Source organism: Drosophila busckii, chromosome X (genome assembly GCF_011750605.1).
Source record: "Drosophila busckii strain San Diego stock center, stock number 13000-0081.31 chromosome X, ASM1175060v1, whole genome shotgun sequence".
Taxonomy (NCBI): domain Eukaryota; kingdom Metazoa; phylum Arthropoda; class Insecta; order Diptera; family Drosophilidae; genus Drosophila; species Drosophila busckii.
The window spans coordinates 21,623,900-21,637,791 of record NC_046608.1 but is presented as its reverse complement, the minus strand read 5'-3'; the positions used below and the strand labels follow the sequence as shown (position 1 = coordinate 21,637,791).

Here is a 13,892-nt window from a genome sequence, read left to right as displayed (position 1 = left end):
AACAGCCAAAGCGAAAGGCACAAGCAACCAACGCCTCACTTGCCACGCCCACTGTGGCTGCTGCTGCTGCTGCTGCTGCTGTCGGCAACGCAGGCATGCATGTAATGGCATTACACATAGCCCTGGCTCAACTGTCTCGAGCGCGTGGTGTGAGGGACTGAGGGCAGGCGCCAAACATGTCTATGTTGCTCACACTCTCGCTCTCTCTCTCTCTCTCTCTTTCACTCGCTCACTCTCCACTCGATATATATGTATTACATTTCGTTGACGTGTGCAAAACCAATAAAACTTCCGACGTCATTTCAGTCAGGCTTGGGCAAAAGACACTTTACTCCAGTCCCCCCCCTCCCCACACTTAACTCCGCACCCTGTCCAAATCCATGTGTCGAACGCCATTCCCAGTTTGTGCTGCTCCCAGTGTGGAAACTTCTTGCTCTGACAACATACGGCCAAAAACGTTTTGAATCGATTCAAGTGCTGCAGCCCAACGAGCGCTGAGCTGTTAGTTAGAGCGAGAGCGTTAGAGCGAGAGCGTTAGAGCGAGAGCGCATTGGGGCAGGCATGTGGCTTAGACGTGCGAGTCACGCTTGCACAAGCACAAAGTGCCAACCAATACAACTATAGAGACACACACACACACATACACATTAACTAATACATGCATAAAGCAAGCGAAGCGGCGCTTGTCGTTTGTGTTTGCTTGTATTTTTAGAAAGTACTTAACGACTTTGCAGTGAGTTGCCATACGTATGAGTTTTACAACTCTATCTCTCTTACACTCCCCCCCAACCCCACCCCATCCCTAGCCTCTTGCTAACTCTGTCTCAAGTGTTGCCAGCTCGCTCCAACACTTGACATACGCGACGCATACAATGCGGTAAAGTTTATTGAATTTGAACAGAGATTTGTAACAAATTACACGACTGCAATACTAAAGTGCTCTTCTCTCTCTCTCTCTCGCGCTCGCTCTCGCTTACTATTTTCACAGGCTCTCAGTGGCTCAGCAACTTTAGAATAACCTAAATAATCGTTGATATATTATGCCAGCTTAGTTTCGAGTTGAGATTTCTATGCCATGCATAAAAAGCAAAGTTGAGCAATTTATTGCTTGGCATAATTAGTAGGCAAAACTTTCGAATTTATATGTCGAAGCGATTGAAAAGTAACGAGTCAATTGCGCATTGTAGTTTTACTACTCGCTAAATTTTAAAGCGCAGCTCACTACTCGTTATATATACAGCGTGTAGACTTAAAGCAACATAATTAGAGCTGGCAACATATACAGCTAAAAATTTTAGCTTATGGCATTCGTTAGAGCTTTATAATTGCCACTCGCTACATGATTATCAACTCGCTTGTAGTCTTAGAGCGAGTTGATTACAAATCGCATTTCAAAGCTTGTTTAGGCACAAGCAGCTCGTTACTCTATTAAGAACGAATAGTTGTAAAGCAATGGTCACTCGCTATTCGTTGCATATAAAGCGAGTAGATTTAGATAAACATAATTAGATCTCTCAATATGTGTATCTAATAGTTTAAACACATTGAATTCGTTGCATTGCTAGGTGATTGTTTTAGAGAGCATTATAATTGCCACTCGCTACATTAACAGCGAGTAGTTTGTACATTGCTATTAATAGCTTGTTGGCTTAGAGCGAATTGATTACAAAGCCACTCGTTACTCCATTTATTAAACACGTCTAATTGTAGAGCAACTGCAGCTCGCTACTCGTTGCATTTACAGCGAGTATTTCTTTTAAAGTGCGACTATTTGCAACTTGAGTGCTACCAATTGACATGTGTAAAATTCCAAGCGCACTTCTGCTTATTGTCAACTCAGTTGGCGTCGTCGTTGCGCCAATATTGGCAAACAACTCTTGGCGTTATTGCCAATATGTATTTGTAGTCTTCGCGCTCTCTCGCTCACTCTCTTACATATTGAAGAGCCTGTGTGTGAAGTGCAAGTGTGTGTGTGTGTGTGTGTGGCGCTCGTAAAGTGTGTGTGTGGGGCTTCGACGACGTAGGAAGTCATTTTATGCGCCGCAAACTTTTTAACATACCGGAAGTTGAGTTAGCGTCGAGGTTACCCATTTTGCAAATGACACATGTCAAGTGACATTAACTTTGCATCAAATGCTGGCATGTCTCTTATTGTTGTTGTTGTTGTTGCTATTGTTGCTGTTGTCGTGGTGCAAACAAATAAAAACACCCCACCGACTAAAGCAAAAAGGCGCATTACAGCCCCCAACCAAGCAAAAGTTGCACGGTAACCAGGCAAGAAGTTTGGGGCATCCTAACGTTACGTTTCGTTGGCTTTTTATGTTTACTGTTTTGTAGATTTTTGCACATTTCGTTTATGATGTTGTGCATGTGCGTGCGACCCCAACCCACCCCACACTAAACTCAACCCCAAAATAACAAAAAATAGCTATAGGCTGCGCCTTTGGGGGACACTTGAGCGCGAGCGCTGCTTTTGAAGCGCACAAACATTAACATTATTTTTATATTAATGCGCTTAACAACAGCAACAAGCATAACAACAAATAAAGTTGGGCGGCAACAACTTTTATATACACTTTGACTAGGGTAACGCAGCAAACACACACAAAACAGCGAACGCGAATTATGCGAATTATCGAAAACATGACTAACAAATTTTTGTGATTTATTTAAGATTTTTAAATATTTTTTTATTGCCTTATAGCGTTTTTTTCGATTTTCGGGGGAGGGGGGTGGAAAAATATATAAAAGCGTAGTCTGCTGGATATAGGAGCAGCTACATAACAAATTTGGTTGCTCTCGCTCTTTTAGTTGCTGAGATACAGTCGCTCATACAGACGGACAGACGGAAAAAATGTTTAAAAATTACAAGCTATAATTTTAGAATGTGAATAATTCCTAAGTTATTTATCTGATCATTCTGTAATTTTAGATAGCGATCAAAATCATGATAAAGCGTATTCTGTGATTTTTTTTTAGATTTTATATTTAATTTTTTAATTGCTTAAGAGCACCCACGCACATACAAAATTTGTTTGCTCTAGCTCTTATCGTTGCTGAGAAACAGTCGCTCATACAGACGCATATGGCTATAGCGACTCAGCTCGTCGAGTTGATTTGTTTGCCACGCCTGCTTCTCTCTGTTACATACATTTGCACAACTTTATAATACCCTTTTCCATTTCTCACATAAATGTCAAAGTGTATAGAAAGAAGAAGAGTTAAAGTCGAAGCTGCTGCCAACATTATGACAGCGCCGAAGAGCGTGTGAATAATTCAAGCGATTTACTTTTAATTTGCCAAAAGTGTTGACATAACCAAACTCATGCTCTCTCTCTCTCTCTCTCACTCACACTTACGCAGCTGGCTGTGAGAACGGCTGCTCTAGACATGGACAGTGTACGCTGGAGAATGGAGAATATCGCTGCGATTGCATTGAAGGCTGGGCCGGCAGCGATTGTTCCATTGCATTGGAAATGAATTGCAAAGATAATATTGATAATGATGGTGGTAAGCTCAACACTCTACACACTAATTAAAGCTTTTGTTCTATGCGTATGTTACACACACTATACTAATCATAATATATAGATGGCATGACAGACTGCTCGGATAGCGAATGCTGTTCGCATCCTGCCTGCTCGGAGCACATTATGTGCCTGTCCTCCAACGATCCCGTCGAGGTGCTGCTACGCAAGCAGCCGCCCTCGGTGACAGCCTCGTTCTATCAGCGCGTCAAGTTCCTGATTGAGGAGAATTCGGTACAGTCGTATGCACATATGGATGAGTACAGCGAAAAGTAAGTAGAAAGCCAATATTGAATACTTCAAACTATTTGCATTGTATAAAAAAAAAAACTAATTAGCTGGGGGCCTGCGGCGGGTTTTTAGCCAAACTCCATACTACAAATTCATATCAATCAATCTTGTGTAAATTATCTATTTTATATTAGTGCACAGTTTATATATAATTATAGGTATACGCAATATGTTGGGGAGCAGGCTCTTCAGCTATAGAGAAGAGTTATCTCAGTTACAATTTGAGTTTAATTTTTATACATTTTTTGTTTTGGGTTTTTGAAACGGCTTGAGCAGCACTGGCTGGAGCCAAATATATTTAACTATTTGATTTGCTGCTGCGTGCAACGAGAAGAAAAAGCTCAAATTTAACTTATACAATTTGTTTTTGATTTACAACTCGTATCATATATATATATATATCATATGTATATGTGCTTATATTCACATACTATACTATATATATATAACTTGTATAATTTTTGATTTATGCTTTGACAAAAACTAATGAAATTGTTATCGAAACTCGTTTGTATGCCTATGTTTTCCAAAATAAAAATTTCTCAACTCAAAACACATTCAAAAAGTAGTGTCAAAAAAAAAATTGAAGCAACGTAATGCTAAAACTTTCAAAAGTTAAAAAAAAGAAAAGAGAAATCAACCTACTCACATTCCTACAATCCCTACGCCTCTTCCCCTCAATGAGTCTATCATTTATGCAATGGACAAGCGACAAAGCAGACAAAATAACAAAATAAAACAAACAAAATGTTGAATTTAATTTTATTGTTTAGAACTAAGTTTGTAACTTATTGAATTTGTTGAGCTTTTTCTTTTCTTGCCTAACTTGCAGTCTCGCAAATAAATAAAATTCAAGCCACATAAGTTTGTCAATATTTCATTTGCATTATTTTATTCTATTTACTCAACTCTACGTTTTGTCTTGTATGAACTGGTTCATAATTAAAAATTAAAAAAAAATCCAAAGCGTTTATAATGATAGCACTTCATTGAGTATGTGTGTTGTCTAGTGTTTTACCTCCTTGTGTATGTCTTACCCCCAAAAAAAAAAAAAAGAAATATATATATACAACAAAATAATGACCTTATAAAAGAAAATATGAAAATATACAACTTTAGTTTAAGCGAACCAAATGTTAATAACTAGCAACTACTACTACTACTACTACTAGTTTAGCTGTTTATTAATTTGCTTATCGGTTGTGTGGACTTAAGTCTGACTTACTCTTGATTTGCTTTTGTTTTACGTTTGTAACACGGTTTCATTTTCAATCGCAAGATTGATGTAAGTGCAAAGTATGAACCAAACAGACGAATCAATCTCGATACCAACTCTCGATAGGATCAAGTGTACTTTTTTGTTGTTGTTTTTATGATTTCTCCAATATATAAGTATCTATAGGTATATATGATAACTAACTGTATATTAAGCGCAGCTTTGCATTTCAATTACAATTTCATTTGTTTAACTTTTCATTTTTGTATTGTGTGTGTTTGTTTATGATTTGTAAGTAACTTTAACCCAAACTAACCAAACGTACTAAAATCGTACAACTGGCCGTACTTGCATATTACGTATACGTAACAACAGCTCGCTGCGTCCCGAACTAGCCTAGCTACTACTGATGTTAACTACCCCACAAGCAGCACTAAGTACTTACGTCTACTCTATATTTTATATATACTACTATATGCCAGCAGATTCATCCAATTGATTTCCAGTGTGTGTTTGTCAAGTGTGTTTTTGGTTTTAATTTCTTTGTACGCTTCAGTTTGTTTGTTTCATTTCGAAAAAAAAAACATATTTAGCTACTATGTTTAGGTATTGAAACTTGCGCTATATACAACCAACAACAACTTGATAAATTCGTTAACGAAAAGCATTTTTGTCTTTTTTAATTTCTTTTTTATTGTCCTGTCAATTAATTGTGTACTGTCCTACTCTGTTGCTGTGGCTCGATACCTTCATGTTGTGTGCTAAAACCAAAAAAAAAATATCAAATCAAAAAATAAACTACACAAATTTCAAATTTACAACAAAAAAATTAATGCAACTCCTCATATGCAATCAACCTCAAAATCAAAAAAAAAAAAAAAACAACACCAACAACCAAAAAAAAAAACAATCAAAATAATATCACAATAATCGATGACGATAAACATTTCGAATATAACCACAACGTTTGCAACCTGTGAACAATGTAGTCTCTTCTGGAGCTCGTTCACGCCTCGGTAAGTCGAAAAAAACCAACTAAGAAACCTAAAAAAAATTTAAAGGAATACTACACAGCTGTTAAATGTTTTACAACAAATTCAAACAAAACAGACAAACAAACAAACAACAACAATTACAAGTATTTGTATTTTTGGCCTAGGCCGCCCATAGTCGCTATATTTTGATTTCTTTTCAATTTATATGCATCTTATACATGTTCTCTATTTCGCTCTCACTATCTCTCTATCTCTCTTCATAATCATATCACAAAATATCCCAAAAATATGCATCAAACCCATAAAAAAAAAAACGAGTACACACCCAACAAGTTTAACTTTTCGTTTATTTTGTGCACCCAGTTGTGTTGAATCCAGTGTTGAACAACAGTTTCTGACAGCTGTGCAGCTGCAAAATCAATTTTCTGCTGTAATTGCTTCAATTCCCACAATTCCGTTCCAGTTATTCCAGCGCATACAAATTTTCACTTTTTTTTTTTTTTCAAATACTGTGCCAATCATTCAATTAAATTCCAATCCAGCGAAGCCAGCAAATCGTTCATGTAAATAAAATAAATAAAAATAAAAAGCCATATAAAAAGAAATTTAAGTTTTTTACACACACACACGCAACGAAAACATTTTCATGCATTACTGTTTTTTAAACATTTTTTTATGTTGCATTTAAACGTCGTACATTGCATTTTTGTTAGCGGCCATGCAAAAATAAATACATGCCACAGAACATTAATTAATATATAACTGTTTAAAATGGATTAAGAAATACAAAAAGATTGAGAACTGCAACTGCAAATAATCTCTATTATTATATTTATGTATGTGTTATGTGTACGTGTCTATGTGTATTTAGTTTGGTTTATTATTCATGTTTACTTCTTCTTAACAAATTAACAACTATTAACATGCATACTAACAACACCAACAACAACACAACAACAACAACAATACACCAACCAAAAGTCATTGTTGTAATTGTTTATAATTTTGTTAACTATTCATTTGGCATGAGCAGCAAAAAAAGAAGCAAAAGCAGAAGCAGCTAAGACTAAGTCTAAGTATTATTTTTATTTAATGTGCTCCCAATCCACTTGAACACACTCGCCGCTCGTTACACACACACACACACACAGAACTCTACTCGCTACTCGTTACCAAAAAAATAAAAACCTACTAGTTAATAGTAACGCTCGTAACCACAACAACAAAAAAGTTCACCGAATTTCTTACTCATGCTCACCAACCAAAAAATTATGCAATTCTGAACTGTTCGGTTCTTATAAATCCATCTATATGTTTTTGTTCACATCGTCGATACATTTATAGTTTTTTTTTATAATTTTCTTATATTGCTATACTGCTACGCTCTCCCTCTCGCTCTATCTCTATCACTCTCTCTTTTCTTAGCTAGTACTGTAAATGTCTCTTTTGTTTTCATTTCCATTTAATTTCAGTTTTGAATCAAACGCTTTTTATCAAAACTCATCTTCAAATATATAGCCAATGAGTTTGTTTTTAACATTTATATTTTCCAACTATAAAATATATAAAAAACCAAGCAATGTTTTGGTGACACAACAAGTACAATGTAGGTTAGCATATGATTTTTTTTTTCAATTGCAATATGCCAAGAACAGTTGTATAAATTTTATTCTTACCTATAACAGAACAGAAAGCAGATAACTAAATATAAATATCAAATTAAAATTATGGTCAAAATAACATGCAAATGAAATATAAAATGAAAAGAAATATATATAAATATATCCTTATATGTTGAATACCCAAACGAAAAAAAAAAAAAAAAAACGATACCCCTAATCCTATCCTAACGTATTCCCTACTGTCCTAATTGTCTGCGTCTAAGTCATTTGTTTATATGTTTTCCAACAAATACACACACACACACACACACGAAAAAAAACATACACACACACACACACGCACACTGAAACATAAATTTATTGAAGTGCTCAAACAATGATATGAAACAAAAATTTCAAAAAAAAAAAAAATAAATAATTTTTTTTTTCAACAATTTCGAATGCAAATATTTGAGTTATACTATAATTTTGCGCTCTATCTAGGCAAGTTGTGTTCTTTATCGATGTTTCTATATATTAAATGTTAACAAAAAAAAATATAAATATATATAAATGTGATATTTTTCAGGCTTAAATTAAGCAGCAATTAATTAAATTAAAACCAGCAGGCAGTTGGAAATTGATATGGGACACACACACATATAACACACACACACACATACACACACATATATGTGTGTGAAATTCTTTATTGCAGCTTGTTGTCATTGTTATGCTTTTGCTGCTGCTGCCACGCCCACACGCACAGCTTTAAGCCATGCATACTTATGTGCGTATGCGTATGCATGTGTATGTGTGCGTGTGTGTGTGTGTGTGTGTAGCTTTGCTACTGACATAACCATAATCGCTGAGTGTCGTCAGCTATGGTTTCTGGTTTCTATCTTTGCCACTGCCACTGCCACTGCCACTGCCATCGCCGTCGCCGTCGCTTGTTGCATAACCCGACACCGCAACGCAATTATAAGACAGTCAGTATGTGTGTGTGTGTGTGTGATGAAGCTGTAGTAGCTGCTATGGAAACTGGGTGACATTGCGCTGGCCCCGTCGCCCCGATAAAATGAAATCCAAGTAAATGCGATACGGGCGTGTTATGGGCTACAGAGCTGTAGCTGTAGCTGAAGCTGGAGCCGCTGCCTGCCTGTCACAAAGAGAGAGAGCTAAGACTACGCCAAGCCATGGGTGTTGTGTGTAAGGGGGTGCGGGTAGGGGGCTCTGTTGGAATTGGATTGCGTTGCGTTGTCAACGATGTCTTTTGCCTTTCGGGCTAGCTTTGTGCTTTGCTTTTACCTCGCGCCACGGCATTGTGCTGCTCAAGTGGCACGGTTATGTGGCATGCTTGTGGCGCAAAGGGGGAGGGGGGGTTGCTGACGTTAAGATTGTGGCATCAGCGAACAATGCGCGTCGTCGTCGTCGTCGTCGACGTCTGCACATTGAAAACTTTTTGCTACTTGCAACGACAACAGCCAAATGCAAAAATTGTTAACAATAGCATGGGCGCTGTTTAGCGGGGGGTGGGGGGGTTCTGTTACAAAAAAAGAAAGCGCAGAGTGAGCAACAACAATAACGTTGACTAAAAATTAAACAATAAACAATGGCGGCGACTATAGATTACTTCCTGTTTTGGCTTTCATTTCGGCTTGACTTTTTCCCTAACAACGTCGACGACGCCAACCAGCCAGCCAGCCAGCCAGCAAGGACGACAGTACAGCAGGACATGCTGCAGTCACACAGAGCGAGTCTCGCTTTTGTTGAATATGCCATAAGCTATAACTATGGCAGTGTCCTTTGCCTTTGCTCTCTAGCATTGCTTACTGCTTTCCCATTTTTTTCGTTTTCGTGCTGTTTGGGCGCTGGCGGTTAGTTTGGTGGTTAGTTAACAGCCAAAGTGCCAGTTCGTCTGTCCGCCCGTCCATCCGCCCACCCGCGTTGCTAATGCACGTCTGCGTATTTCAGTTTGCATATTTCGCTAAGCGCTGTCAACTTTGCCTGCATCCCCCCCACCCACTTGACTCCTGCTCACTTGGCTTTTGTTTCAGGCTCAGCTAAACTGATTAACCAGCCAAGTGGCCACGCTAAGCAGCATAGCAAAGTATTCTTAACTCCCACTAAGTAGCTCGTCCTTCCAGCCAAGTCGCTCATGCGCTGCTCTTAGTACTTGCGCTTTTGTAATAAATAATACAGTTGCACAAAGAGACTGCGACTAAGTCTAAGACTAACACTAAGACCTTGACTTGACTGCGGTTGCTTAAAAATTAATGGCTAATAGTTTATTAAGCACTTTGGGCAAGGCTTAAAAAAAAAAAAGGAAACAATAACAAAGCTTGACTAAGTAAACTAAGAGAAATTGAATTCAATGGCAAATAGCTTATAGAAGAAGTCTATATATATATATATTGCATAAATTAAGCACTTAAAACATGTTTGAGATTTGGGAATTTAATTCAAAACACACAAAATCCACACAAGGCTTTTGATTTAATTAGCTGCAGAAATATTTTAATAGGTGAGAACTGATTTGTATTTGCTTTTGATAGTATTAAATACTGGGAATTTAGCAAATTGGATATAGCGAAAAATCGAACCAAGAATAATTCTAAAATATTCAGTTGCATAGACTGCATAGAAAATACGACGCTTAATGTTAAAAAATATTAATGGTAAATTTTGTTTAATTGGCCATAGGTAATTGCTCAAGTTGAAAAATAAAATCATAAACAATGCTGAAATAATTATTAATTATATTTTATTATGCAGTGAAATAATTAGTGAAATTGTTACAAAAATAATGGGAATTTGACTTAGTTTATATAAACAAAAAGTATTACAATAGTGCGCGAAATTCATAAAGCGATATAAGCGACTAGGCGACTAAGCGACTAGGCGACATAAGTGACATAGGCTACTGAGCTACATAAGCGACATAAGCGACTAAGCGACATAGGCGACATAAGCGACTAAGCGACATAGGCGACTAAGCGACATAAGCGACTAAGCGACATAAGTGACATAAGCGACATAAGCGACTAAGCGGCTAAGCGACATAAGCGATAAATTTAGAAAATTTATATTCAGAGCGAATTAAGTTAATTGCAGCTATGAGCCCATGGGCGTAGCTAAAATAGGGGTGGGGGCACCGTTTTTTTTATTTTTAATTCAATTTTTAGCAGTTAGAGTGAGATAGAGAGTTGGAGAGGGAACTGGGGGGATTGATATCAATGTGCTGCACGTATTGTAAATAAATTAAAAAACTCATAGACATAGTCGGGGCGCCCCTTTGCTGTTATCAGCGTCGGCGGCGGCGGCCATTGCTGCCTGCTGCTGCTGCTTTGATCTGCCGCTCTAAGGTCAGCAGTCGCGCCCGTGTCAGACACAAAGAGCAACAGAAAAAAATTACAAGTTGCACATAAACCAAAATTAATACCCGTATAAGTTACACGGCGCAGTACGCGCGAGTGAATGAGATAGCAATAGCAAGGCAGTTAGCAAGGTATAGCCCGCAAACAAAAGAAAGACGACGGGACAAAAATAAAGTAAAAAGCAAAACGCGAAAATTCGCGGAATTTTTTGCTGCAGTCGCCGTCGAGCGCAGCAAAAAGAAAACGGAAACATGTGGCCAAAACGCTGAAAGAGATAGCAATAGAGCGTGCTGGCAGTTATGGCCTGTGGTTATGTGTGTATGTGTGTGTGTGTGTGTGTGTTGTATGCACTCAATATAATTTAATATTTTTCGATAGCAACAGCAGCTGAAAGTAATTACTTTTATGTGAGATTAGATATATTTATGTGGCCCTGGTCCGAGTAACCCTTTCAGCTATGGCTAGCGTGCTCTCGCTCGCACACACACACACACACACACACACAGTTGGCAAGCCATGTCGCTAATTCGACATCAGCAACAATTTTTAATGGCCTTTTGCGCTAGAAATTGTTGTGGGTGGTTTGGTTTGGTTTGGCTGCCCCATAAGTTTTAGCTTGGATTTACAATAGCAACATATTTTTTGTTGCTTTGTTTTGTTGCTGCTGCTGCCCCGTTATTGTTATTATTCTTTTTGGCGGTTGCGCGTTGCATTTAACTGAAGTGCAAATTGTAAAACTGACAACAACAACAACCAGCAGCAACCAGCAACCAGAGCCATAATAAAAACTGAAAAACGTTTTCGTGCCGCTCGTTGTGGCGACGACCGTTGCCATGTGACTGCCACAGTGGCGAGAATGTGAACAGATATAGGGTTAAGGGCCCCTGTAATGGCTGCATGTAGCTATAAAATGTATAAGCTGTGCGCCACTAGTATTTGTTGCACAGTTGCATGTTCCAAGCAAATAAAAAACGCTAACAATGCTTTATGCTGAGCCAATTGTGACCAGCAGCAGCAGCAGCGACAGAGACAGAGCGAGAGCGAGAGCGACTGTCTTCAAAGCATAAAATCAATTTCATATATAAAAACAATAAATCAGTTTTATGCTAGTCAAAATAGCAAAGAAAAAATTATACTTAGCAGCAAAAAATGCATTAAAAAAATAATGAATTAAACACTTCAAACTGCAAAGCAAGCAGTAAAAAATTCAAAGCTAATTCATTTTATTTTAGAATTATACATAACTTTTCATTATGACTTAATGCTTAAAGTTGTAAAAGAAAATTCTAAAAATTAAAAGCTTATTAATTTAAATGCTTGAAGTTTAAAAAGAAAATTACCAAAATCAAAAGCTAATTAATTTAATATATTATTCAATAACTTGCTACAAATTGCAACAATTTTCTAAAGTTAATTTATTGCATTGAATTAATTTATTTAACACCTTAGCTCTGATCATAGCTTTTATAAAATAAAATAAAAAAAAATAAAATAAAAAAATTAAAAGCTTATAAATTTCACATATACAATTGAATTAATTTATTGAACAATTACAAGTTGATTTAGAATTAGGCATGATCATCATTATTGCTTAAAGTTGAAAAAGAAAATTCTAAATCATTTTAAATGCAAAGAAAATTCTATATCATTTTAAATGCATTTTTAATGAAAATTAGCAAAATTAAAAGCTTACTAATTTAATATATAATGCAAATATTTGCTACAAATTGCAACAAATTTATAAAATTAATTGCAGTGAATTAATTTATTTGACAACTTTAGTTAGTAATACTTTAAACTGCAAACAAATGTTATAAGAGCTTAAAGAGCTTAACATTAAAAATGTTGAAATTAAACGAATTGAGTCAATTCGTCGTGCAATGACAAATATTTAATTTGTATAGCAAAAAGTAAACAAAAGTTTGCTAACGCTTGAGTTGGTTTATTTTTAAAGCTTTTTTAAAGTGTATATTGTAGTCTGATGCAGCCACTTGGCAGCGTCTAAATGAAGCGCGAGCGAGACTTTCTTCAAGCAAACTTGAGCTTGTGGCTGTTAGCCCAGTTTATAGCATTCGAACCCCTTTTTTTTTTTTGTGGCGCTGCAGCTTTTATGCAAATTTACAAAGTGCAAATTACACGCTACTAAAGACGCTTTTTTTTTGTTGCTATTGCAACACCACCCACCCACCCACCAGCACCCAAGTAAACTGCATGCTTGGTAAATGGCAAACTTAAAAATTCTATTCAAACTCTTTTCTTTTTGCTGCTGCCATGCGAGTTGGCAGCGGCTGCTTACAAACCTGCAGCTGTTATTTATTTATAATATCTCTGCTAGCTAAAGAGAGACAGAGAGAGAGAGCGAGAGTGAGAGCGCGTCTTTGAGCCTTGCAGCTCATAACGCTGGGCGAGGAGGCGCTGGGCGCACTTGGCTTGGAATATATTTTTCGCCTATCTCTGGGCAAACATACTCCATTTTTTTTTTATAATGAGAAAAACGCGAAAAAAGCAAAAACTGTGAGCAGGAAACATTTCATCAGGGCAAGGCAATGGGTGTTTGGGTTGGTTGGGTGTTTGGTAGGGTTGGGTGGGTGTTTGGCTTGGGTCGCTCTCGCTACATAAAGCACATTTATCGTGGTTACAAAAGCGTAAAAGAAAAGTGTGGCGCGCACGGTTTGTGCAGCTGAAAAATGTTTCGAAAAACTGTTTCAGGCTAAATGAACATAAAGCGCAGAGCAGCCCACACCGAAACCCACCCAACCACCCACTCAACGCCTGCAGCGCTGGCCTTTGTTTCTACGCTTGCATCTTTCAGTCTGCAGCCTTTCAGCAGCGTCGTGGGCGTCATGAAAATAAAGCCAAATTAAAATTATATACTCTCGCTTGCT

At 37.3% G+C, this 13,892-nt stretch overlaps 1 protein-coding gene across 1 annotated transcript in view; it reads left to right on the top strand.

Moving 5' to 3' along the window:
* LOC108606238 (teneurin-a) overlaps positions 1-13,892 on the top strand; it is a 66,391-nt gene that overhangs the window by 30,855 nt on the left and 21,644 nt on the right. Inside the window, exons 8-9 of the mRNA XM_033294528.1 lie at positions 3,364-3,510; positions 3,592-3,799. Of these exons, the coding sequence (XP_033150419.1) occupies positions 3,364-3,510; positions 3,592-3,799 (355 nt within the window). The remainder of the gene's footprint in view (positions 1-3,363; positions 3,511-3,591; positions 3,800-13,892) is intronic.